The following is a 27713-nucleotide window of genomic DNA, read 5'->3' on the forward strand; positions in this document are numbered from 1 at the left end:
ACACCATGGCCAGTATACACCTGGCACTGTGTTTTGAGGACAATAAAAGAATGGAGCAAGAGACATCCTTTCATAGGAAAGTAGGAAGTGGCCTTACACCAAGTCCGATCACTGGTCCATCTAACTCCATATTGTCTACACTGACCAGCAGCAGCTTCTTCACGTTTTAGGAACATAGGAAGCAGCCATATACTGAGTCAGACCATTGGTCTATCTCGCTCAGCATTGTCTACCCTGATTGGCAGCAGCTTCTCCAAGGTTGCAGGCAGGAGTCTCTCTCAGCCCTATCTTGGAGGTGCTGCCAAGGAGGGAACTTGGGACCTTCTGCGTGCAAGCAGGCAGGTGCTCTTCCCAGGGTGGACCCATCCCCTCAGGGGCATATCTCACAGTGCTCACAATTTTAGTCTCCCATACATATGCAACCAGGGCAGACCCTGCTTAGCAAAGGGGACAAATCATGCTTGCTACTACAAGACCAGTCTCTCCTAGCCCTCTTTGGAGATGCTAGGGAATGAACCTGGGACCTCAAATGCTCTTCCACTGAGGTAGGGTCCCATACGCAGGGGGAATATCTTACTGCGCTCACACACATGCAGTCACCCATCCAAATGCAAGCCAAAGAGGACCCTGCTTAGCAAAGGGGACCATTCATGCTCACTTCTGCAAGACCACCTCTCTCATTCCTAGAGGCTCAAAATATGGCTACTCCTTTGAACTCACCTGGACCATAGTCATGCCGACCTCCCGTCCAATCAGAATCTTCCCGCCCTGCAGCTGGGCCACATGGGGCTCCTCAAGCTTCATGAAGTCCGTCACTAGATCTGTGATGTCAAACTGCCAATCGGAGCCCAACAAGTAGGTTAGCTGTCCCCACGGGTTGGTGTCTTCGGCGACGAACTGGGTGAGAACCCGCACCATGGCATGCTGATATTGGAGGGTGCAGCCTCTCCCCTTCCGTTCATCTTCATCCTCATCATCGCTGTCCCTGGTTGGCCTGAAAGATGATTATTCAGAACTGCATTCATTCCCAGCATCACAGATTCCCAGTGGGCATGCTCCAGACTTCCTCTCTGAAGTTGTAACCATTCCCCACAAAAAGGGAGATGCGCCATTGTGTATATGGAATACTCCACTGCTTGGAGAAATGTAAGCATGCTAATAGAATTACTGGATCATGGCCAATGCATCCCCCACCCCCCACCCCCATTGGACCCTGTAAACAACTAGTTTTCTGAGACAAAACACACACATTGAGGTCATTTACACAAGCAAAAACCATTCTCCTCTGGTTTGGTAGCTGTATTTGTTCCCAATTTCCACTTGTGTGGAAGCAAGGTAGGAGCAAAACCTGGGAAGAAGCAATTGTGTGGAAGGCAGGTAGGAGGAAAACCTGGGTATAAATAATTGTGTAGAAGGAAGGTAGGAGAAAAACCTGGGTAGAAGTGATCGTGTGGAAACAAGGTAGGAGGAAAAGCTGGCTAGAAGTGATTTCTAGTTTTTCTCCCACTATGCTGAGCAAAGAGGCGATTCTCTTTATTGAGCAGGGGGAGAGCACCTGGCCATCTCCATCCCCAGCACAGCATCCCTCCAATGGCTGTTGCTGGTGTCTAGCTTAAGTTTGTTGGGGTTTTTTTTAGATTGTGAGCCCTTTGGGTATAGGGAGCCATTTTATTTATTCATTTATATCTACGTAAACTGCTTTGGGAACTTTTGTTGAAAAGCGGCATATAAATATCTGTTGGATTAGTTGTGTGTATCCTCAAAATCCTGGAACCAGGAATCATCCCATGGTTCCACTGATGACCAGGAAATTTAGGACTGGTAAGGACTGGAAATTTAATAAGTCCTTTTCAACACAGCACATAATTGATCTGTGGAATTCTGTGCCACAGGATGTGGTGGTGGCCACCAGCTTGGATGGCTTTAAGCAGGGTGTAGACATAATCATGGAGGTCAAGTCTCAATGGAGGTCAAATCTCAATGGAGGTCAAGTCTCAATGATATAGTTGGCTATAGGCTACTTTGTGTTCAGAGGCAGGATGCCTCCAATTACCAGCTGCAGGAGAGCAACAGCAGGAGAGAGGACATGACTTTAGGGGCATTTGGTGGGCCATTGTCAAAAATAGGAAACTGGACTAGATAGGACTTGGGCCTGATCTTCTTAGGTTCTTAGGTTATGTACTTAATTTTATAATTTATATATCTATCTCTATCTCTGTATCTACATCTATCTACCTCCAAAGACCCGAGAGTGGTGCCCATGGTTATGTTTATTAGGGCTGTGTACAATCACAAATGTTAGGAAAGGGTCTGACCCAATCGAACCTGATCAGGGTCCTTTGGACCCTTCAGAATGTCAGGGTTGGGTATTTCCCCAACCTACCTTTATATTAATTTTTAAAAGTAACTGGAATGGATACTCAATGTGAAACCTGGAAGAAAAGTTATCTAACACTGGAGAATTGCAGGGGGAGACTCGGAAATCTGTCACTTTTTAGACTGTAATTTTAAAAACAGTCTGTTTTAAAAAAAAAAATAGAGAAAGAAATATATGGCTGGGTTGCCTGATTTCCACACTGGAAGTTAGTAGCCTAGTTTTGAGAAAACCAGTGTCATTAAGCCATGGAACCCACCTCTTGTTGGAAACAATCGGAACCCTCCAGCCTTTAATTTGGCTCAGCTCCGTGTCAGAAACTTCGATCTGAAGAGGCAGACGTGGCACCCACACTGTGACTTGCAGGGGAGCACTCAAGTACTGGTACGTGAAGTTCACCAGGGCATTCACCTTGCCTTTCATTTCCTTGCCGTTGACAAAAACATAGTCGCACCGTTCAGACACCTGTACAGAGAGGAGAAGGAACCGTCTGAGCTTGAGGCAGGCATATGCCAATCCCTGAATGGCTATAGCAGCCGACGGTGACCTATACTTGCATGCAACCCCCACCAGAGATCCAATTAGACACACAGAGGTCATTCACATGTCCAGCCCTACCTGGATAGAACAGGGCTACCCCAGGAAGGCTGGTCATGTTCAGTGCTGGCATCACTCCCAATCCGGCAATGTCTCCGATCCGCACCTGATCTGGCACTATTTCCAATCCACTCCCAATTGGGCACTGCAGACATACCTGCAGGGTCTTCTTTGTGATGGCACCCATTCTCTGTAATTATTTACCTAGGGAGATCCAGCAAGCCAGACAAGTGTCTTATGGTTGGATACAACATGGATGCTCCCTATAATTATTATATTATAATTATATTATATAATTATTTAATATTATCTGAAGCCAGTCACTTCTCTCTCAGCCCAACCTACTTCACAGGCTTGTTGTGAGGAGAAACTAAAGTATGTAGTACACCGCTCTGGGCTCCTTGGAGGAAGAGCGGGATATACAATGTAAAATAATAATAATAATAATAATAATAATAATAATAATAATAATAGGAAGAGGAATGCTGCAATTCCATCAAACAGTAGAGGAGGAGAAAAGAGGCCTTGAAGAACATATCAAGGGCAGTGAAGAAGATGCACTTCAAATGGTCAATAACGAGAAACTATTCAACACCAATGAAACAAAGCAGGCCTACAAGAACAAGTCAAGAACCGAGCAGAAAAATGGAAAAATAAGCCACTGCATGGTCAATATTTGCACAATACAACTGGAAAATCAGACATCACCAAGACATGGCAATGGCTTAAGAATGACAACTTGAAGAAAGAAACAGAGGGTTTAATACTGGCTGCACAAGAACAGGCACTAAGAACAAATGCAATAAGAGCAAAAGTCGAAAAATCCACAACAAACAGCAAGTGCCGCCTTTGTAAAGAAGCAGATGAAACCATGGACCACCTCATCAGCTGTTGTAAAAAGATCGCACAGACTGACTACAAACAAAGGCATGACAAGGTAGCAGGGATGATACACTGGAACATCTGCAAAAAATACAAGCTACCTGTAGCCAAAGATTGGTGGGACCATAAAATTGAAAAAGTTGAAGAAAATGAAGATGTAAAAATATTATGGGACTTCCAACTACAAACAGACAAACATCTGCCACACAATACACCAGATTTAACTGTAGTCGAGAAGAAAGAAAAACAAGTCAAAATAATCGACACAGCATATCCCCCAATACCAGGGGATAGCAGAATAGAAGAAAAAGAAATAGAAAAAAAAATCACCAAATACAAAGATCTACAAATGGAAATTGAAAGGCTGTGGCAGAAAAAGACCAAAATAATCCCAGTGGTCATTGGCACCCTGGGTGCAGTCCCAAAAGACCTTGAAGAGCACCTCAACACCAGAGGGGCCACAGAAATCACCATCAGCCAATTACAAAAAGCAACTTTGCTGGGAACAGCCTATATTCTGCGACGATATCTATAACAACAGCAACAACATTGACCATAAAATTCTGGCATCCCAGGTCCTTGGGAAGGACTCGATGTCTGGATAAAACAAACCAGTCAATAACACCTGTCTGTGTGAATAAATAATAAATATAATATGTACAGTCAGCTCATAATTTACTCCATCTCCTTTTACCCTCAACATTACTGTTAATACATTATCCGTTCAAAAGTTTGGGATGGAGAATAGAAAATCAACCAAAAAACAATTTCCTCCAAAATAGGCCATTATCGGTTTATAAGCATCTCCCATTAATTTAAAGCTATCAAGCTACTCGACTTTGTTTTCCTCCCCCTGCTGCCGCTCTGCTCCACGCTGCAGTGGATTTATCATTAGCATGTAAATACTGTCCTGAAATACAAGCATGCATTAGCATAGTCAATTTAAGAGTTATATCAGTAATCACTCCTTTAATCAATGTTGTAATTTACAGACCATTGAGTTTTCTCATTTATTACTTTGCTGAATACAAGAGGGAGGGAATGTTTCTTTCTTTTCCTTTTCTTTTTTTTAACCCTCCAGAAGATATAAATCATTAAGAAGGATGCAGATAGGATGAAGTGGCTCCGTGTGATAAAGTCGTTGTCATAGTGATTCCTAAAGGTGTCATAAACGTCGGGGGAAATCTTGCGACGCGTTAATCATGCATAAAGTGGACAGCGATGGGGAGGCTTTTGCGTTGCTCAGGACCGATACACGTCGGCAGAAATTAACTGTAAGCCCAACGGACAGCTTCAAGTCCCATTATGTGGCTTTAGAATCCTGCCATCTCGGAAAATGATTTCATCTTCTCTAATGAGGACCATTAGCAACCGGAAGGGTATTCTTCCTGCCTGCCTGCACGCTTATTTATTAGTGGGACGGCATGACCATTACTTGCTCCATAGATACAGCATGGAGTTGTACAACAGGCACTCTGAGTTGTTCCCCTGCTAACAGAGCAAAGAGGCACCTTTTAAAAGTGGCGATTCTCTGTATTTAGCAGGGGGGGAGCAAGTGGCCTTGTCCATCCCTAGCACAGCATCCCTCCAGTGGCTGTGGCCAGTGTCTATCTCACACATGGTGTAGTGGTTAGAGTGCTGGACTAGGACCGGGGAGACTCGAGTTCAAATCCCCATTCAGCCATGCGACTTGCTGGGTGACTCTGGGCCAGTCACTTCTCTCTCAGCCTAACCTACTTCACAGGGTTGTTGTGAAAGACAAACTCAAGTATGTAGTACACCGCTCTGGGCTCCGTGGAGGAAGAGCGGGATATAAAATGTAATAATAATAATAATAATAATCCAAAACAACTTGAAGAGCACCTCAACACCATAGGGGCCACAGAAGTCACCACCAGCCAATTACAAAAAGCAACTTTACTGGGAACAGCCTATATTCTGCGACGATATCTATAATAATAACAGCAACAATATTGACCATAAAATTCTGGCATCCCAGGTCCTTGGGAAGGACTCAATGTCTGGATAAAACAAACCAGTCAATAACACCTGTCTGACTGTGTTAATAATAACAATAAAATAATAATAATAATGAATCACTTTATTATTTATGTATTTAAATAATAAATAAATAATAATAATAAAATCCAGCCATCCCAGGTCCTTGGGAAGGACTCGATGTCTGGATAAAACAAACCAGTCAATAATACCTGTCTGGCTGTGTAAATAATAATAATAGCCCTTTGGCGACAAGGAGTCATTTGATTGATTGATTTACATCCATGCAAACTGCTTTGGGAACGTTTGCTGAAAAGCAGTTTATAAATATTTGTCAAGTTGGTATTCGTATTCTGAGGAGCTCAGCTCTCTGTCAATGTCAGTGAGAATCCTCAGGTTTCCAAACCTCATGACTAGGAAATAAATTAAAAACAAACTAGGAAATAAATGACGACAACCAATGCAAATGATATTTATTACCACTTAACCAGATGAGAGCTGGCTGGGGAGAGGGAGAAGGAGAAGGGGGCTAAGGTGCGAGTAACCTAATATGTATCTTTGAGGCCACTGGGGGAAAGCAATATATTGCCAGGAAACATTCAAGGCTTCACAGGTAGGTTAAACTAAGAGGCAAGGAACTGTCTCTTACAAGAGGAGAGCTGGTCTTCTGGAAGCAAGCATGAATTCTCCCCTTTGCTAAGCAGGGTCCACCCTGGTTTGCATTTGCATGGGAGACTACATGTGTGAGCACTATAAGATATTCCCCTTTGGGGATGGGGCTGATCTGGGAAGTGCATCTGCATGCTTGTACACAGAAGGTTCCAAGTTCCTTCCCTGGCATCTCCAAGATAGGGCTGAGAAAGACTCCTGCCTGCAACCTTGGAGAAGCCACTGCCAGTCTGTGTAGACAATACTGAGCTAGATGGACCAATGGTTTGACTCAGTATATGGCTGCTCCCTGTGTTCCAAAGTGAGCTTGATGGCTGAACGGAGATTTGAACTCGGACCTCTCCAAGTTAGGCACTCTAACAACTGAGGTGGGAACAGGAAGACCCAAGATCACATCTTCTGGTTCCACTACTTTAGGGAATGGGGCTGCCTGGCCTACAACTTTCCATCTCCTAAAAGATGTAAGACTGCTGATTAGGGCTCGGTAAAATACAGACAGCAAGCCTCACTGCTTTACAGAAGCGGGGCAGGAGTGTTTGTGACGATACGTTCACCTTCAGGTTGACCTGGCTGTAATGGACACAGATATATGATTTAATATTATCTGAAGCCAAATGCTCTGTCAGAAACAGAACAAATGTGTCGGCCAAAGTGGGGCGAAGCTGGCTTGTCAAGAGAACAGCGGCAAATCTGCAATTCGTAAATGCTTCTGGGCTAACATCCAACCACTGGCTTTTTTCTTGGCTTTATTTTTACACCTTGCAATGCCATCGCTGACTCATCTCAATGCTAAGCAAGACAAAGTTCAGGACATCGTGGACAAAGGGACATTATAGTCATATATCTAACGTTTTAAAAAGGCATAGGTAAGGCATAGGTCATTCTTTGGTTGTCACTTGCTACAGAACCTCAATGGTCATCCATCTAAAAGTCAACGTTATGAGTACATTCACAAGTGATGCTAAGAATACTTTTGGGCCTCTGTCTCACTTCCCCCTTACAGACCTGTGTGAGGGTCCCCCCACCACACTAATAACCTTTCACTTCCCTCACAGAAGCTATACCATTTGTCAACATTCCATAGCTGACAGTACCCTTTGAGTGGCAGATGACATTCCATGACACCACAGTAAGTCAGCCAATGACCAGAAGGGGTTCTGGGCAGGGATAGCTTTTAGCCTGCAGTTATGCATGCATACAATGAGAGGTTTCCTGTAACTATGAGAGCTAGAAAAAACTACTTACTGCATGTCCTCAAATAGAAGACGACTCTGAATGTAAGAAGATGCCTTGAAGATAGATCCTAAATACAGGTTATACCTCTGTTATACAGGCTATAGCAGTATTTACTCAAAAGAAAGAAGAATCTGATTCGATGATGCCCCCCCCCCCCCGACATATTTAACAATAGATTTGGGTGAATGCAGTAAACATTTAATCTGTGCTTCCTCAGCATGAAAGTTAATCACAATCCCTTGGTTCCTTGTGAACACAGGTGAGCCTAGTTGTGATGTTCCTGATAAGATCCAGCCTGCCACTTTGATTTGCTTTTCTGGTTCAGGCTTAGTTATCAGAACGATTAGCTGTACATGATTCTTGCCCAGAATTATGATTGTCCTGCTCCAGCTGGAGGGAAAAGACTTGGAAAACTGAGCGAGAAGCAGACAGAAGTCAGTGCCAGGGTCCAGCAAGTAACAATCAGCAGAACAGCCTATAGTACTTCAGGACCTTGGAGAGCTCCCAGAGTCAGCAGTGGCAAAGCCCAAATCAATTCATTTTCAGTCAGTATCCCACGCTACTACCAGAAGGACTTGGATTATGATAACATAGCACGTTACCTTACACTGCATCAGACCATTGGTCCACCTTAGCTCAGCATTGTCTACACTGAGTGGCAACAGCTCTCTAAGGTTTCAGACAGAAGTCTCTCCCAGCCCTACATGGAAAGGGTAGGGATTGAACCTGGAACCTTCTGCATGCAAAGCAGATGTTCTTCCATTGAGCTACAACCCCAGCCCCAATGAACTATAACCCCAACCTGACCGCCTTGGGATTGTTTTAATGAAAGGTGGTATAAAAATATAACAAATAAATAAATAGTGGCTTGCAACTAGAGGAGCATAGGAAGCTGCCATATACTGAGTCAGACTATTGGTCTATCTAGCTCAGTATTGTCTTTACAGACTGGCAGCAGCTTCTTCAAGGTTGCAAGCAGGAATCTCTCTCAGTCCTATCTTGGAGAAGCTGCGAGGGAGTGAACTTGGGACCTTCTGTTCTTCCCAGAGCAGCTCCATCCTCTGAGGGGAACCTCTTCCAGTGCTCAGACATCAACTCTCCCATTCAGATGCAACCAGGGCAGACCCTGCTTAGCTAAGGGGACAAGTCATGCTTGCTGCCACAAGACCAGCTCTCCTCTCCAAGTATAACTATAAATAAGATGGAGTTGAATGTCCACAAATAGAAGCAACCAGAGATCTCCAAAAATTAAGATCTTTTACTTTACTGTTTTCATGGAACTTTCCTGGGACCTCAAAAACCTGAACCGACTTGGATGGTTCTTTCTCCTGGATCCTATCCCACTTCAGCTCTCTCCCCTACACTTTTCATCTTTGCCATCTAAAGCAGTGAGAGATGAAGAGAACTCCCCACTTTGCAAACCCTTTCATGTGAACACTCCTCTCCGTTCTGCGGAGCGGATGGGCACAGTGCATTTGCATCCTTGGGAGCTCCATCTCATGCTTTCTCAGCGCTTTCTTTGATTACTAAAGTTGTGCAGTGACTTCACCCTGTTCCTTGAAAGTTAGAAAAAGTAAGAATGCGGGGTGGGGAGCAAAAGGGAAAAAAACAACAGACCTAAGCAAAATTCCTGAGCTGCTTTAGGTGTTCTTGTCTCTTCTTTCCTTTTTAAAAAACCATTAGTTTCCTGGCACCTTTTGCAACAAGGGCCACTCCACTGTTCTGACAAATGGCTTTGTCCAGTGATAAATTACAGTGCATCAGGATGACTGGCGCAAATTGCTGGGAAGAGCTTAACCTTGGACCACCCGAAAGCAGGACAGTTGTAATCTGGAGGTCCGCTTAAGCATCAGGAAGCTGGGGGCAAAATGCCAGAACACACTCCACCTTTAAAGCTGGAAGGAGAGTGGATTCCGAATAGGGCAGGAATGGCCTCAGCTCCACCAACCCCTTAGCACGGAATAAGAACCAATGGGGCAGTAGCTCAGTGACAGAGTATCTGCTTTGCAAGCAGAGGGTCCCGGGCTCCAGCCTCAGCATCTCCAAATAGGGCTGCGAAAGACTTCTGTATTGGGGAGGGGGCTGCAGCTCAGTGGTAGCACACCTCTCTAAAACAGATTTTAAAATTTTAATGTGACTTTACGGAATTTTATGGTACCCTGATTTGTAAACCGCAATGGGGTAATTTTACGGAAGGTGGTATGTACATCTCACAATAAATAAGCAAGTAAATAAATTGGTTCTGAATGCAGGAGGTCCCAGGTTCAGTCGCCAGAATCTCCAGGGAATCATGGAGGGCTGGCTGAGGCGGGGGTGGTCTGAGATATGGAGGAGGCCCCAAATACTGCCTTGCCCCTTGCCCCAGAGGGTGGCCAGCCCTCTTTCAAAACCAACCCTTGCAACCTGTGGAAGTGCAGCATGGTGCAGGGAGGGAGGAAAGGTGGCCAGTAGCACCCGCTCCTTTCCTCTGTCTCCTTTCCTCCTTTTCCTCTCCTCTTCTCCTCTGCTCTGTCACCTCCCACCTCTCCTTTGTCCCCTCCTCTCCTTTCCCCCTCCCCTCCTCTTTTCCCTCCTCTTCTCCATCCCCTCCCCTTTTTCTCCACCCTTCCTCGCTCCATCCCCTCCCCTGCTTTCTCCCCTCCCCTCTTCTCCTCCATCTCCTCCATCTTCTGCTTTGTTCTCTCTTTTCCTCTCCTCTGTCCCTCCCCTCCTCTCTTGCATCCTCCTCCCTGACTCTCCTCTGCCCCCTCCCCACCTCTCTTCCTTCCCTCCCCCACCTCTACTTTGTCCCCTCCTCTCCTATTCCCCTTCTCCATCTCTCCTCCATCCTCTCCTCTCCCTCCATCTCCTCCCTTCTTTTTCTCCACCCCTCCTCACTCCACCCCCCATTCCCTCCTCTGTCCTCTCCTCCATCCCCTCCATCCTCTGCTTTCCCTCTTCTCCCCTCCTCCGTCCCATCCCCTGGTTTGTCCCCTCCCCTCTTTTTCTCCACCCCTCCTCTTCTTCACCCCCTCCTCTGCTTTGTTCTCTCTTCTCCTCTCAGCTGTCCCCTCCCTTCCTCTCCTCTCCTGCACCTTCCTCTCCTCTGTCCCCTCCCCAATTCTCCTCTTTGCCCTCCCCTCCTCTCCTCCATCCCCTCTTCTCCACCCCTCCTCGCTCCATCCCCTCCCCTGCTTTCTTCCCCTCCCCTCCCCTCTTCTCCTCCATCCTCTCCCTCATCTGCTTTGTTCTCTCTTCTCCTCTCCTCTGTCCCCTCCTTTTCTCTTCTCTGTCCTCTCCCCTCCCCTCCTCTCTTGCCCCACCTCTCTTCTGTCCCCTCCCCAACCCTCTTCTTTCCCTTCCCCACCTCTCCTCTGTCCCCTCCCCTCCTCATGCTTCTTGTAAGCTTTGTAAGGAGTGAGAGGAAAGCTTGCAAGACTCAGATGGGTCCCAAAGAGCAGCTCCAAAGGTAATGGGGGGCATCTCACCACCCTGCTGGTGCCCCAATAATCCACTACCTGAGGCAACTGCCTCCCCTTGACTCATGAAAGGGCTGTCGGCAAAGATACCAACCCACAAAAATTGCCTTTCTATTGCTTTGCCATCGACTCTTAAACTTGCTCGCTTCTTGATCCCCCATTTCAGTCTATACCAAGGTGGCTCAGAGGTATGGCACAGAAAGAACCAGGGGAGTGTGGCAAATGGTTATGTGTCATGTGAGGGTCCCATCTCCTCGCTGAGACAAATCTCGGCATCTCCTGGGCATACACTTAATTAAATAGTCTGTGCTCTGTTCAGCCTTTGGCCTCCAGAATGCAGTAAGAAACCGTCTCTCTTGATGGGAACAAGCGGGTGTCCAGCTTGGTCTATTAACCCCGTCGATTCACGGAGCATCTCTGGGCTAGCAAAGAGATGTGTAATGCAAAATCGACCTCGGAACCATGTTGTAAACTTCTCCTGCCTGCCACCTTCCCATCTTTCTAGCTGGAATCACCAGTAAGTGGATCAAATAAACATACTGTATTTCCCCAGATAGAAGATGACTCTGAATTTAAGATGATCCCCTTAAAAATGCAGGTTAAATGCAGGTTTTACCTGTGTTAACCGGAAAGGAAGAGGACAAGAACTTGGAAAAAAGCTAGCTGGATTCCAGTAAAAACAGTAACAGGATCCGTGTTTGGGGAAGGAATATTACACGGAGAGTACTGCTCCTTCTAAGGTGCTCGCACGTGCACGTGCTCACAAGTTTTTTTGATGTCCGCTCAGTTAATTTTAGATCCCGCACAAGTTGAATTAGGAAGGCCCCACTCTGAATGCAGGTGCACACACAGTGCCTTGATACTGCCACCCAGAACAAAACTCATTCCACATAGAGATGAAAAAAAAATTAAGGGATCGTTGATTCAGAGTAGTAACCAATTAGGTTTTCTAGTGGCTAGTTAGGATTCATCTGTACATGTAGCCATATCAACACAGAATCATATGTTATTTTGCAATGTGTCTGGGCATGTGTCCTATTTATCATGAATTTAATGTTTTGGGCGGAAAGATCCAAGAAAGTGGCCACCTCCAGATCTTGTAGCAGTGAGTTCCATGGGTTTGTAGCATGAACCAAAATGGGCTTCCCTGGTTCAGCTTGGGAACTTTCCTGACCGCCAAAATGGCCCATATTGGGCAAATTCCTCCCTAATGAGCACATGTTTGCTAACAGAAAGGTGGAGAGACTGGGACACACAAAAATAATATAGGCATTGGCTTGCAGGACTGGCCAGCATGGTCCCTTCCCCGTACGAACCAGTGCAATGCACTGATTAGCGTGTCAGGTTGGAATCCACACCAGGCTCTACTCCCAGATGTCTAATACAAGCTGAGATTTTAGCGGCCTTAAAAAGAAGCAACATGAAATGTTATTGTGGACTCATGTAAACGTCCAAGTCCTAATTCAGACCCACTATTTGTGATCTGAGGCCTATTTTCTTTCACCATCGGGACTGCCAGCAGTCTGTTTTCCTCTGCCCAGTCACTTGTTTTTATCTTCTCCCCTAACCTGCAGTAAAAAAAAGTAATGTGCAGTTCTAAATCCTATCAAACTACTGGCCTTAAAAATACTCCAGTTCAAGAACTGGAGCAGCCGGATATGAGGGGGAGGAGAAGTCGCCTGACGAATCGCCCGATACGATGTTGGGTCGGGAACATCAGAAGAGTGCGCATAGAGTTGGATGTCACCCTAGCCCCATCCAACTTTTTAACAACATTGTGTATCTTCCAGACATAGCAGAGAAACTGCCGGGGTAGAAAGAAAGAGGCAGATGCGACCAGAACCAAGTGGGGCAAACTGGTTTGCCAGAACCAGGTCCGGTTCAGTTGGATCACGGACTGAACCGCCCCCGGTTCTGGCTGAGCCGTTTGGTTCAAAAACAGAGCTCTAAACCAGCCCTGTATCAAGGCAAACCAGTTTGGGACACACTGTCCGTGCACACCTCTTCTCCTGGGCATCTCGAGGGTGGCCTCCTGGGCTGTTTAGAGTGGGGTCTATAATTTGGAAAACCCAAGGTCCAAGTCTTACTTCAGCTATGAACACAGCCACAATGACAGCGGTGGAAAGAGTGTTGCTAGAGTATAAGAACATAAGAAAAGCCCTGCTGGATCAGGCCAGAGGCCTATTGAGTCCAGCATCCAGCTGCATGCAGTGGCCACTCACGTGCCCCTGGGAAGCCCACAACTGGGGGAAAGCGGGCAATCATCCCCTCTGCCTGAAGCTGCTGCCCGTCAGAGTAGACCAGTGTTTCGAAACGTTTTTGGAGTCATGGACTGGTACGTTCTTTGTGCGCAGTTTCCTGGGCTAGTAGTTGGTATAGGGATCACCCACCCCCCCACTCCCACCCCCAGGCACCCCCGCAAACAATTTTGAGCCAGTGGGAGCCATCACCAGTGGGAGCTCCACAGAGCTCATTTCTAGGCAGGCAGCCCTTGCTGCTGGGATAACGCTCATTTTGCATCCTCGAAATGAATGTAATCCCAGCAGTGAGGGCTGCCTGCCTAGAAATATCCCTACTTACTTACTTACTTATTATTTGATTTTTATACCACCCTTCCAAAATGGCTCAGGGCGGTTTCCAATGAAAGCAAGCCATTAAAACAGTAAAGAGCTAAAACAATTTTTTTTAAAAAAAAAAACCAATATAACAACAATAACAATTTAAAAACATTTTAAAACAATGAAACAATCACAGCAATTAAAAACCCTGAAACCGGGTTAATAATATTGAAAACCAATCTAAAAACCCTGGAAAGTCAGGCCCAATAGATATGTTTTCAGGGCTCTCCTGAAAGCTAATAGAGAATTCACACTTGGCAAAGAGGCATCTTTTACCGTGGTGATTCTCTTTATTGAGCAGGGGGAGAGTAACTGGCCCTATCCACTTCCAGCACAGTACCTCCAGTGACTGTTGCTGGTGTCTGTCTGATGTTTCTTTTTAGATTGTGAGCCCTTTGGGGACAGGGATCCATCTTTCTTTCTTATTTATTTATTTATTTATTTATTTATTTATTTATTCTCTGTGCAAAGCCGCCCTGAGCCATTTTTGGAAGGGCGGTATAGAAATTGAATAAACAAACAAACAAACTCCCAGAAGCTCGCCTGGGCTCCGTGGACCCTGGGCCCCCACTCCCTTTGCATTTGATATCATGCACAAAGTGGGCGGGGCCCAGGATTCACGGAGCCCGGGCGAGCCTCACGAAGCTCATTTCTCGGCAGGCAGCCCTCGCTGCTGGGATTACATTCATTTCAAGGAAGCATAATGAGCATTATCCCAGCAGCAAGGGCTGCCTGCCGAGAAATGAGCTCCGGAGAGATCCCGGCAGCGGCGGCCCCCACTGGCTTGAAATTGGGCTTTTGGAGGTTTAATTCCTTGTGGACCAGCACAGACCGGCACTCAATTCCTCACGGACTGGCCACCGGTTTGCAGATCGGTGGTTGAGAAACAGCGGTGTAGACAATCCTGAGCTAGATGGACCAATGAACCGACTCTGTATAAGGCAGCATTCTACATTCCTATGAATTGGATGGTGATCGTGTGAACCTCTTCAGATGCTGAAGGACCTACCACTTTGCCTTTCTTCCCCTCCAGGCCAGTGTTCCCTCGAACAGGGATTCCCAGGGGTCGTGGACTACAACTCCCAGAATCCCCAGCTGCAATGGCTTTTGCTTGGAGATTCTGGTCGTTGTAGTCCACAGCATCTGCGAATCCCCGTTCGAGGGAACACTGCCCCAGGCCCATCCATGGGGGTGGGGGTGATGACATCCCACCCCCGAGAACTGCCCAAAATTTGCCACCTGAAGCCACCCACTCACCCGGCTCCATGGTAAGGACGACACAGCAATCGACGACACTTCAAAATGATCAATCCTCCCCGGTTGGCTAAATTAAAGAAAAAGCTGAACACATATTTTACAAATTATTTCACCAAAGGTTTTTCTTCAGGCTGATTCTCCAGAAGCAGAGTTTTTAAAAAGTCAGCTCTAGCTAAGGGCGGCGGAGGGGGGGGGGCGTCCTTTATAATTTACGGTGCAACAATTACCTGCTGATCTGCTTAGGAAATTCTTCCCTGTCAGCTTTCTTTTTGTCAAAGTTAGAGCCTTCTGAGTTATATGCTCGAGAATGCTTCCTTCGCTTTAATTTGAATAGACACACAGATAAATAGAAGTCGTTTGACTAAAGAAAGAGTGTCTATTTCAGGACTGGGCAATTTGTTCTGGGTGGCAGGGCCATTTCCCGGAGAGTTTCACAGTCCAGTTCTTAGCTGTGCACTTTCTAGGATTTGAAGGCAATCAAGCATATTTAGGGTGGTCGAGAATTACGGGTTAGCAAAGTACCTGAAGGATATCTGTCTCCAGGATGAGCGTGCTCACCTGCTTAGGTCACTTCCTAGACCTTCACTTTCAGGATGACTTCACCTTCAGAGGTGAGGCTGGGGAGAGTGATCGACTTCACGGGATGGGGCTGTAGCTCAGTGTTAGAGCATCTGCTGGGCACACAGAAGATCCCGGATTCATTTCTTAGTGACATCTCCAAGCTGGCTGGAGAAAAATCCCTGCCTGAAGCCTTGGAGAGCTGCTGCCAGTCAGAGTAGGGAATACTGAGTTAGATGGAGCAATGGTCTGACTCAGTAGACGGCAGCTTCCTTTGTTACGACATTGTTGCACCCTGATTATGGAATCCTCACTCCAGGGAGGTCCACCCATAACCCCATATGAACCAAGAATGATCTAATTCAGCCGTTGTGACAGACGTTGTCTTCGAGTTGAGACAAATGCAATGACTGTAAAACAGTGAGACCTGAGACCCTCTAACCCAGGGATCCTCAAACATGTTCCCAGTTTATGTTGGATCCCAACTCCCATCATCCTTGGCCACTACAGCCTTCAGCCACCATGGAGACAATAACCATCTCCCAGTCCTACCTAGAGATGCCAGGAATTGAACTTGGGACCGTCTGTGTAATGCAGGTAGATGCTCTACCACCGGCCCCATGCCTTAAGGGGAATATCTTATAACTGACAGCACTCAGATATAGGTACTCATCCAAATGCAAACCAGTGCAGACCCTGCTTAGCAAAGGGGACACATTCATGCTCACTACCACATGTCCGGCTCTCCTCCCTGCTGGTCATTGGGAAGGTAAAGTAATGTCAAGTATCAATATGATCAACAGGCTGGTAGCATTCCTCCAGTGCTGTAACTTCTCTCATGCAGCATGTGACTTATGTTCTGACTTTCCCCACCAACCATTCCCCGCTCCGTCGGCTTCCACTATTGACAGCACCCTGGTTCCTTTGCGGCGAGATTTACGCCCGTCTTCTTGAGCCATAAAAGTGCTGGGTCTTCAGATGATAGTTCTAACCTTTGAAAAGTGGACTAAATCTATTTACAGCGGCACTAAAACATGAGTAACAGCAGAATCCTGCTTGCTAAGCTGGGTTTCACCGGGACGCTCGCTCAGCATCTATTAATAACCGTTGTCCCATCCGGGACTGCAGGCGCTTCTCTAGTATTTCCTGGAATCCTAGAAAGAATCCGGTTTCCCCCACCCCTCCGCCAGGTCCTAGTGTTCCCAAGAACCTGAGATACTGGATCCAGTCTCTCACCCGTCAACCTCCTGCTGGAAAATTGACCCAGGGACTCTAGGTTGTTTCCAAAGCATCCATAGGTGTCCTTTCCCAGGCACGGCTGGGGGTGGACTCCTGCTGTTGGCCTTTGGGCCCCTATCCAATTGTAAACGGATGTGTGTGCTAGGGTGTGCCCCCTAGCCACACCCCCTGCATCAACATCAGACACAGGGGGGCATGGCGAGTGTTGGGAAGAGGGAAAGCCCTGCCCTCCTGATCCTAGACAGTCAGTGCTTCGTTCAACAGCACGGACTTGAAGCCTTTTCCTCGGCCCTGCAACCTTAGAGCCACTGTCCGTCAGTTCAGACGGTGCTGAGCTAGAGAGATCAATGGCCTGACCCGGTCCAAGGCGGCTGCCTACGTTCCTATTCCTAGGACATAATTGGTGTGATCAGAAGGCCGCCTTGAGGAGGTACGGGTGGACAAGGCTTCCGCCCTCGCCCAAGACCTCTTGGCAAAACTCATTCCTGCCTTTGCTTTCTTCCCACTCCTCTTTGGCTTTGTGGGTACTTTGGAGATACGCCGGAGTCTCCATGGGAAAGGCAAGGACCAATCACAGTGGGGAGAGGTAGGGCAATTCATGAGACCGTCAGCTTGATTCCTGGGTAGGAGAGGGTTAACTCAGGAATCTCTGGTCATCTGGGGCTCTGGGAGTCCTCCCGAACATCTCCGAGCCTAGGAACATAGGAAGCTGCCCTATACTGAGTCAGACCATTGGTCTATCTAGCTCAGTATTGTCTTCACAGACTGGCAGCAGCTTCTCCAAGGTTGCCTGCAGGAATCTCTCTCAGCCCTGTCTTGGAGATGCTGCCAGGGAGGGAACTTGAAACCTTCTGCTCTTCCCAGAGCGGCTTCATCCCCTGAGGGGAATATCTTGCAGTGCTCACACATCAAGTCTCCCATTCAGATGCAACCAGGGCAGACCCTGCTTAGCTAAGGGGACAGGTCATGCTTGCTACCACAAGACCAGCTCTCCTCTCTCTCTCTCTCTTTTTCTGGGGAAAAAATCATAATTAATTGTCTGTGTAGACAATACTGAGCTAGATGGACCAATGGTCTGACTTGGTATAAGGCAGTGTCCTGTGTTCCTATGTTGAGTTGAGAATCCAAACTATTGGATTCACTGTCCATATCTATTTATCACTCCTGTGAGTCAATGCATGCGGTCCCCTCAGGGGATGGAGCTGCTCTGGGAAGCGCAGAAGGTTTCGAGTTCCCTCCCTGTCTTCTCCAAGAATCTGAGAGAGATTCCTGCCTGCAACCTTGGAGAAGCTGCTGCCAGTCTGTGAAGACAATACTGAGCTAGACAGACCAATGGTCTGACTCAGTAGATGGCAGCTGCCTATTGTCCTATGTCCATCCTCAGGATGTTCCTCACCACAGTTCCCTGACGTTGGGACACTTTCCATTTCCATGCCCTGCTCATACTTGCACTGCCACTCTCAGAAGCCCAGCTCCTGGAAGATTCACAGTTCATGAGAGCCAGGGCAGTGTAGCTAAGAACTTTGATTTAGGGAGTCCCCCTTTCAAATCCCACCGCTGACACCAACTCACTAGTTTGCTCTGGGCGACTTCCCATAAGGCTGCAATATGGGGATAAGAAGACCACAGTCTTGTAAGTTAAGTGAGGCAGGATTACAACACGTTGCCCATGTGAAGCGCTTTGGGACAGTATACAATGCGAAGGATTATAGAAGTCCACTCTGGGCTGAGAATCCTGACACTTACTTTAACAACGTCCTCAGCAGCAGATTTGCATTCCACAGATTCTGAGATGTCGGTCACAGCACTGTTCTCTTCAATGGAAACCACCTTGATGGGAACAGCAACTGTCTTCCCTGTGAGGATTGCAGTGTTCAGGATCTCGGTGTCCTGGAGCACAATTGAAACACAAAGGGAAGGGGATATGATTACACTGGAGCCGGGTGAGATCTAGAGATAGTTAGCAAACTGCGTCGCCTGGAAAAAAAAAAGAGAGAGGGTATTTATGGCATCTCCTTAACAATCTGTATGTTACGAAATCTCTACATTAAAGAGGTACCCCGTGGTGCAGAAACAAGCACACAGGCTGTACTAAGCACAGATATACTGAAATATTCGGCTTCAAGCATCGTCACATTCCAAGACTATTTTTTCACCGAGTGGGTGGGTGGTGGTGGGGTGTTATGTTTTGTGGCTTTGGGAGTCCTGGATATTTTTGTTACTGACAATATGTTTGCATGTTTTGCATTGCTTCTGCATCTTGATAATTAAAAAAAATATATATGTTTCCCTACAATTCACACGTTCCGCATCTCAAAAAAGTGTGTGTGTGTGTGTGTGTGTGTGTGTGTGTGTGTACGTGTTAAATTCTCATCCAGCATATCAAATTGCAGCAGTACAGATGAGATTCACCATCCACAAGTAAAGTTGTGTGATTCGGTTTGAAAACCCATCTCAGTGACTGCTAAATGCATACAGCTCATAGGGAAGACCCAGTATCATATTTAAAATTCAGTACTCCCATCTGTTCTGAACACAGGATAACAATGTAGGCACTGTATCTATTGAAACCAAATGACTGGAATTTGGGCTGGCAGACAATTACAGAGATACTGGCTGATTAATCATATGGGTTTGGGACTGCAATCCCATACACACTTACCTGGGAGTAAGTTAGGAACAGAAGAAGCTGCCATATACTGAGTCAGACCATTGGTCCATCTAGCTCAGTATTGTCTACACTGGCTGGCAGCAGCTCTCCAAGGTTTCAGGCAGGAGTCTTTGCCAGCCCTACTTGGAGATACTGCCAGGGATTGAACCTGGGACCTTCTGCATGCAAAGCAGATGTTCTACCACTGAGCTACAGACCCATCCCCTAAATGGAATATTTTACAGCGGCCAGTGTGCAAGTGGTCACCCATCCAAATGCAAACTAAGGCCCCCCCGCTTAGCAAAATGGACCATTCAAGTCCAACTCTCCACCCCCATACGAGGGATTGCACCTGACTTTCTGCATGCTAAGCAGATGCTCTACCACTGAGCGATGGCCCTATATAAATACATTTATACCTCACCTTAAAACTATACAATTTGCAAATGTGGCTTGCAGAGATTATAAAATAAAACATATATTATCGTTTAGTATTATGGTTTTAATTAAAAAAAGGGAGATGCAACAATTAAAACAGATCAGCATAATAAAACCCACCTTAATCTAAATAAAAAGCCAGCAATAATAAACACAACCATAAAATGCTCCATGGAACAGAGATGTTTTCCAAGCCCATCTCCAAATAGGGAGAGGGGTTCTGTTGAATGAAATAGAACTTTCTTCTGAGTAGACATGCATAGGCTTCTGCTGACAGTCAATCAATCAGACCTAGTGTGGTGTAGTGGTTAGAGTGCTGGACTAGGACCGGGGAGACCCGAGTTCAAATCCCCATTCAGCCATGAGACTTGCTGGGTGACTCTGGGCCAGTCACTTATCTTTCAGCCTAACCTACTTCACAGGGTTGTTGTGAGGAGAAACCTAAGTATGTAGTACACCACTCTGGGCTCCTTGGAGGAAGAGCGGGATATAAAATGTAGATGATAATAATAATAATAATAATAATAATAATAATATAGATATCGTCACAGAATATAGGCTGTTCGCAGCTTTACTGGGAACAGCCTATATTCTGCGACGATATCTATAACAACTGACAATAAAATTCAGCCATCCCAGGTCCTTGGGAAGGACTCGATGTCTGGATAAAACAAACCAGTCAATAACACCTGTCTGACTGTGTAAACAAGAAATAATAAAAAACGCAGCTTTACTGGGAACAGCCTATATTCTGCGACAATATCTATAACAACAACAACAGCAACAACAACAACAACAGTGACAATAAAATTCAGCCATCCCAGGTCCTTGGGAAGGACTCGATGTCTGGATAAAACAAACCAGTCAATAACACCTGTCTGACTGTGTAAACAAGAAATAATAATAATATAGTGGCTAAGAGACTGAGGCTGCATTTGCACGTAACATGAAACCTGAGGTGAAGGGATCTCCGGTTTTGGAAACTGGGTAACCACAGTTTCATCAAACAATGGACCTGCGGTTTCCCTCCCTGGACTGTATTTCGTGTCTATAGTGAGTTTCACCACCTTTAATTCCAGTTCTGTGGTACTAGCGTTACATATGAACATGGCACCACAGTCTCCCCCTTCTGCAACCAGAGTTGAGGGAGGAAGCTCCTCCCTTGGCATCCAGTTGCTATTGGCTGCTGGGGCTGTCCTTCAGTAAAGGAGGAAGCCCTAGCTGCAGTCAGCGAGACTGCAGAGAGGGATCCCTCTTTTTTGTTCAAATTTGGATGGGGGGAGGGGGGAACAGGACTGGGGATCCATTGGACCCATGGTTCCACGTTATGTCCGAAGGTGGCCTGAGATACCAGTCAAGGTGGTGGCCTCCCAGCTCCAGACAGTCTTGGAGGAAACTGATTATCTTGACCCATTTCGAACTGGCTTTCGGGCTGGCCATGGGGTGGAGACTGCCTTGGTCGGCCTGATGGATGATATCCAATTGGGAATGGACAGAGGAAGTGTGACTTTGTGCGGCTTCTCCAAGGTCTCTCTCTACCCTATCTGGAGATGCCAGGGAGGGAACTTGAAACCACCTGCTCTTCCCAGAGTGTCTCTATCCCCTAAAGTGGGGAATATCTTACAGTGCTCACACATCAAGTCTCCCACTGATATGAAACCAGGGTGGACCCTGCTTAAATAAGGGGACAACTCATGCTTGCTACAACACCAGCTCTCCTCTCCTCTTCGTGTTCCTATGAAGCAACTTTCACTGAGTTTGATGGAAACAAGGACATTACCTAGGAACATATCTTATATTGAGTCAGACCTTTGGTCCATCTAGCTCAATATGGTCTACACCAGTTGGCAGCCAGTGGGGGTGGCGCAGGGGCGGTGGTGAGAGGTACCTTTAACAGTCTTGAGCAGTGATACCACCGACACCTGGATGCTGTGAGGAGGAGCAGTGTCCCTCCCAGCATTCTGCATGGCGACTGGATGCACAGCAACCAGGTGCCTGCTTTAAGTGGGGCAGTAGCCATGCAGAATGCCGGACGAGGCACTGCTGCTCTCCACGGCGTCCAGGTGCTGGCGGGGTCGCTGCTAAAGACTGTTGAAGGTACCCCTCACTGCCTGCCACTGGTATACAATGATTGGCAGTGGTTCTCCAGACTTTCAGTTGGTTCTTTTGCAGCCCTACCTGGAGCTACTAGAAGATCCTGAGACCTTCTGCATGCTGAACGGATGCTCTCCCACTGAGTCATGGTGCATCTGCTTCCATGAGAAAGTACCTTGTTTGGAGCCAGACTGTTGGTCCAGTATTTCAGATGGGAGTCTTTCCCAGCCCTTCCTGGAGATGTTGCCAGGGATTGAACCTGGTACCTTCTGCATGCAAAGCAGATGCTCTACCACTGAGCTACAGCCCCATCCCCAGAAGTTGGGGATTAACTTCCCCAATTTCTCCAGTGCCTTTCCAGCTAGTGGATGCCAAAAGAGAGAGAAGGTCTCCTTGTTTTTTATTGTGTCTGTAATTAAGACATTTCAGTCCTCCCCCCACCCCTTGGCTAATGGTTTCCTTATAGGAGTTTGCCTATGAATGGATTTATTCTGATTGATTGCTTTGGGGGGTTGTGTCTGGGAGGGAAGAAATCAAAAGCATGGCTTGCGGTGCTAATGGCTTGCTGAAATTTCTGATCTTTCTTCCAATGCTTCCATTCACAGGGGGAAAAAAGTACCCAAATCTTCAAGAGGAGGTAGCTTCAGGGATCTGCCTTAAAAGGCAGTACCATTAGTATCATTAGAGATGACCAATACTAGTCAGGGATGGGGTATTATCATGCTTGTTCCATTGGGATATGGATATGGAAAGCTAGTAACTCATCTCTGTCAAAATCAATTGTGATTCCTTTGCCTAGGGACTGTCCAAGTTAATAAATCAGATGAAGCTGCCTTATACTGAGCTGGACCATTGGTTCATCTCATCCAGTATTCACTCCGAGGGGCAACATTTCTCCAGGATCTCAGTCAGACTTATTTTCTGTCACTGGCTATCTGAGCCTTCTAACTCACTCCTTCACCTGAGTGACAAAAAATGTCCTCTGAAAATTGCCCCCTACTGCACTTTGGCAATATTTCTGAGAGGCTATGACACAGATGGAAAAAGCCTGCCCAGAGTGAGGGCATAAACATTGCCATCACTCCAATTTGGCTTTGTGGCACTGGCATATTCATAACCCTGACTGGCTACATGCCACTGCAATGTCTCCTTACATTATCTCTGATTAGCTGGGATCATGTAGTCTGCCAGAAGAGCTATCCTTTTTAAAAAATATGGCAAAAGAGGATTCACCTACCAGGTGACAGATGGGGAGATAAACCTTATCCATGTGTGATATTTGCCGATGCAAAATTTGTGATATATACTCGCGTGACACCAAGGAATTTCCTGTGAACTGTGCAACTCTTACAGCAGTCACACAAAATGGCTGCTGCTCTAGATTTCTGTTCTGTTACTGGATGGTCCTCATGCCTGCTTTCCATAAATGTGGTACCACCACCAAAAAGCCCCCTCTCTAGTAGCCACAACAGGAATGGGTTAAGAGGAGGGCAACAAGGAAGGGGAGGGCTCTGGAAACAGTCCTATGAGAAAGGAGCTTAAAGGAGCTAACACCGATTCTGAAAAAATTGTACTGGCTGCTACTGTTTCCAGGTGAAATATAAAGTGCTGCTCATTACCTATAAAACTTTGAATGGCTTAGGCGTAGGGTATTAGAGTGACCACCTTCTTTGTGGCTGCCACGAACTCTTTCATGAACCCTTTGTCATGAACCCTGCCTCCTATTAAGATAATCTGGGGAGGTCCAGATAAGGTTGTCACCAGCTCATCTGGGGGTGACGGGGCTGGGCCTTCTCTGTGGCTACCCCAGGGTTTGGAATGCAAAGAAGAGCTTCTCCATCTCTTCAGACACACCTGTTTTCTCAGGCTTTTAATTAAAATTAATTCAAAACTGTTCTTATCCTGTGAAGTTATTTTGTTCCGCTCTGTGAAGTGTTTTTCATTGTTTTTATTCTGTGAAAGTGTTTTAATGGTTTGCTTTTATTTTTATATGGTAATATGGATTGTGTACACCGCCTAGAGATGTATATAGCAGGCAGTAAATAAATATAAAAGAGAGATAAATAAATAAATGTATAATGTCTGAATCAGGCTTAAAGCAGATTCAGTTACGGAATTCTCGGGCATTCTATCATGTCTAGGCTCATTCACATGGTATGTTCAACACTTGTTTAGTGTACACAGGTCCAGCTCTGTGCACAGTCATTCACATGTTATGCTGAATGCTCCCTAGCTGTACCAAGCATTTGAAAGGCTTGTATCCAGGTCTACTTTTTAAACCAACACAGCTACAGTCATTCACACAAACATGGATGAGTATACAGACATCTGTGCACTCAGACAGCGTCATGTCTGAATTGGGCTTCTGTCTACCATCCCTGCCTCTAGACTTCTGTGAGGTTCTCGCATGAAAAGGCCCGAGTTATCTCTTGGAACTGATCGTGCTGGAGACGAATGACTCCTTCGCTCTCCCACTCTTGTGAATGGCAAGCAATCGAGCTTGACAAATGCGGGAACTAATTCAACCCTAAATTGCAGCAGGAACCATGAAGCCAAACTGACAACCTTTTAATTAAAACTCATAATCGCATTCAAAGATGTTAGCAAGAGGCCCTCGGTGCCTAAGGTCACAGGAGTGGGTTGGTTCAAGCTCTGGAGAGATCATATACAGTACAAGTACCACAGTCTACCGTCTTTGGAAATAATACCAGAAAGCAACGTTGAGATGCCTCTGAAATCCATTGCACGCCTCCTCCTTCAGTCATGGTCAAATGCTCTTCCTTGAGCTGTGAAATCCCACTGTTTTTGCTTTTTTAAAAGGCTTGAAACCTAGATTTAATTTCCATAATTGGGCTTTTCTTTTAAAAAGAGGTTTCTTTTTAGACTGTGAGTGCTTTGGGGATAGGGAGCCATCTTATTTATTTATTATTTCTCTGTGTAAACCACCCTGATTCGATTTCTATACCGCCCTTCCAAAAATGGCTCAGGGCAGTTTACACAGAGAAATAACAAATAAATAAGATGGATGGATCCCTGTCCCCAAAGCACTCATGGTCTAAAAAGAAACCTCTAAGACAGACACCAGCAACAGTCACTGGAGGTCCTGTGCTGGGGGTGGAGAGGGCCAGTTACTCTCCCCCTGCTCAATAAAGAGAATCACCACATTCATTCACAGGAGTTACACTGGCTTCCAATCGGTTTCCGGGCAAAATACAAAGCACTGGTTATAACCTATAAAGCCCTAAACAGCTTAGGCCTACGGTATTTAAGAGAGCGTCTTCTTCTGCACGATCCCCATCGTAAACTGCGTTCGTCAGGGGAGGCCCGTCTGTGGCTACCTTCAAGTCATTTGGTAGCCAAAGCGGCACCTTTTACCGTGGTGATTCTCTCCCCCTGCTAAATAAAGAGAATCACCACAGTAAAAGGTGCCTCTTTGCCCAGTTAGCAGGGGATTGCTGCCCAGTACACCAGGGTTTGCCTCATGTCAAAATCCCGGCACAGGAGGCACTAAGGCACTAATGTGTTCCAGCACCCCTCAAGCTTGAGCCAAACCCTCTTTGGGGTTTTCAGATCCAGTTATGATTTGCCATTATGTCCAAGCTTAGCCTGTGTGTGTATGTGCGCGCGCGCATGCATATGGAGCAAGGGCAGGAAGTCCGATCAGCAGAGCTTTGCATGAAAATTCTGTGAAAACCGTATTAGAAAATAAATTATCTGGACCACATTGCAGATTGGACATTGTAATGCCACAAGACGAGCCGGCCTGACACAGCGGTCAGAGATTAGCGCTATTATCCACAGCGGCGAATTACAGCCGCTTAGCAAATGGACATTGTTAGGGCGATGGGCTTCTGTTTATCAACATAATCCGGTGATTCGTTTTAAGCATCAGCAACCCTTCAGCCAATTTGACTTGCTAATGGGCCACAGATGCATACGTCATCTGGTCTACACACGAAGCAGAAAGAGTGGGTGGAATAGACGGGTGAGTGGGGAATGATCCCCTACATACCACAGACTAATCTGGGTGCTGAAAGACGAATCTAAGATCTGCCAGTCGGTGTAGACAACACTGAGCAAGCTGGACTAATGGTCTGACTCAGTAGAAGGCAGCTTAGAAGATAAGAACAGCCATGCTGGTGAGGCCCAAGGCCTATCTGGTCCAGCATCCTGTTTCACACAGTGGCCCACCAGATGCCTTTGAGAAGCCCACAGGCAAGAGGTGAAGGCATGTCTTCTCTCCTGCTGTTGCTCCCCTGTAACTGGTATTTAGAGGCAACTTGCCTCTGAGGCTGGAGGTGGCTTATAGCCACCAGGCTGATAGCCATTGATAGACCGGTCCTCCATGAATTTGTCTAAGCTCCTTTTAAAGCCATCCAAGCTAGTGGCCATCACCACATCCCTTGGCAGAGAATTCCATAGATTAATTATGTGCTGTGTGGAAAAGGACTTCCTTTTGCTTCCTATGTTCCTACGTGAGGCACTGGCAACATTCAAATACATTATACAAATGACCATCATAATGTCCATTAAGATGATGATAATACATGTACATACAGGGCGAGATACGGGCTCTAAACTGCCCCTCCCAATAACAAATATTCGAAACCTCAGAGAAAAGGATGTATCAGGCTAAAATCTAGTCAAAATGTATTGCATCTCAAAAACAGAGTTCCAATGTGTTTGCAAGTGTTTTCTGTTGTTTTTCTGAATCAGTTTTTTTAAAAAAGAAAATTACAATGGTTTGCATAATTAAATTTCAGCACTGTGCTCTTGGTGTCAACATCAAAGTAGTTGTCTGCTGAGTGTCTCTTTTGGTTCTTCAGATGTTAACAGGGTGACTTCACTTCAAAAGAGCCGCAGAAGAGGCATCAAGGATTTTCAAGATAGCTGGAAGGCACTACAATCTGGTGGCTCCGTTTGCTTCCCACAAACCCCTGCTGCTGGAAAGATTTCAATTTGTCAGGTCCATCCAGAAATCTCAACGGACTGGTGTTTATAGGGCGGAAAATACAGGCACACAACTATACACTAGAAGGAGCAGACAACCCAACTAGCGCTTTAAGGATGGGCCAGTAATTAATGGCTTGTCACTATGGAAAGGTTGTAAAACTGAGACATTCTAATTCAGGATTCTCAATCTTGAGTCCCCAGTTTTTGTTGGACTACAACTCCCATCATCCCCAGCCACTACAGCCTTCAGCCAACATCGGGGGATTGAAGGTTGAGAAGCCTTGCCCTAACCATGCGTATGCTCACAGGGCCAGGTTGCTTAAATGTCTAAGGTGTAAAATCCCCATTGGGCCAGCAGACAGCGCTGCACCCAAACCTGGGTAGCAGCACAACATGGACAGCCAGGTGATGTGGCAGCTTCCCGGGATGGCCGCCTTGCATCCTGAGTGAAATTGACAAGATGCTCTTAGTAGATCATCCAACTCAGGAGGTAATGAGAAAATGCGAATGAAAGAAGGACCACCACCAAATCTGGAGCACATTTTCATGCTTGGCTAAGCCTCCTTTTGCTCTTTGAAAAGCCATAAATGTGCAAATTTTTTCTGCTTCTTGACTCCGCCCCAATCATAATCAATGTATATCAACTGTGATTAAGCCCCCCCGCTTCTTCTCCCCCCCCCCTCTGGCTGAGA

At 46.3% G+C, this 27713-nt stretch overlaps 1 protein-coding gene across 7 annotated transcripts in view; it reads right to left on the minus strand.

The window, feature by feature from the left end:
• Positions 1–27713, minus strand: part of TMEM132C (transmembrane protein 132C) — a 210410-nt gene that overhangs the window by 11479 nt on the left and 171218 nt on the right. For all 7 annotated transcript variants that reach the window (XM_053280217.1, XM_053280213.1, XM_053280211.1 and 4 more), the window contains 3 exons: positions 18633–18776; positions 2634–2839; positions 721–994 (listed from right to left, as the gene is read on the minus strand). In XM_053280217.1, coding sequence (XP_053136192.1) covers positions 721–994; positions 2634–2839; positions 18633–18776 — 624 coding nt within the window. The remainder of the gene's footprint in view (positions 1–720; positions 995–2633; positions 2840–18632; positions 18777–27713) is intronic.

Source organism: Hemicordylus capensis, chromosome 15 (assembly GCF_027244095.1).
Source record: "Hemicordylus capensis ecotype Gifberg chromosome 15, rHemCap1.1.pri, whole genome shotgun sequence".
NCBI lineage: Eukaryota > Metazoa > Chordata > Lepidosauria > Squamata > Cordylidae > Hemicordylus > Hemicordylus capensis.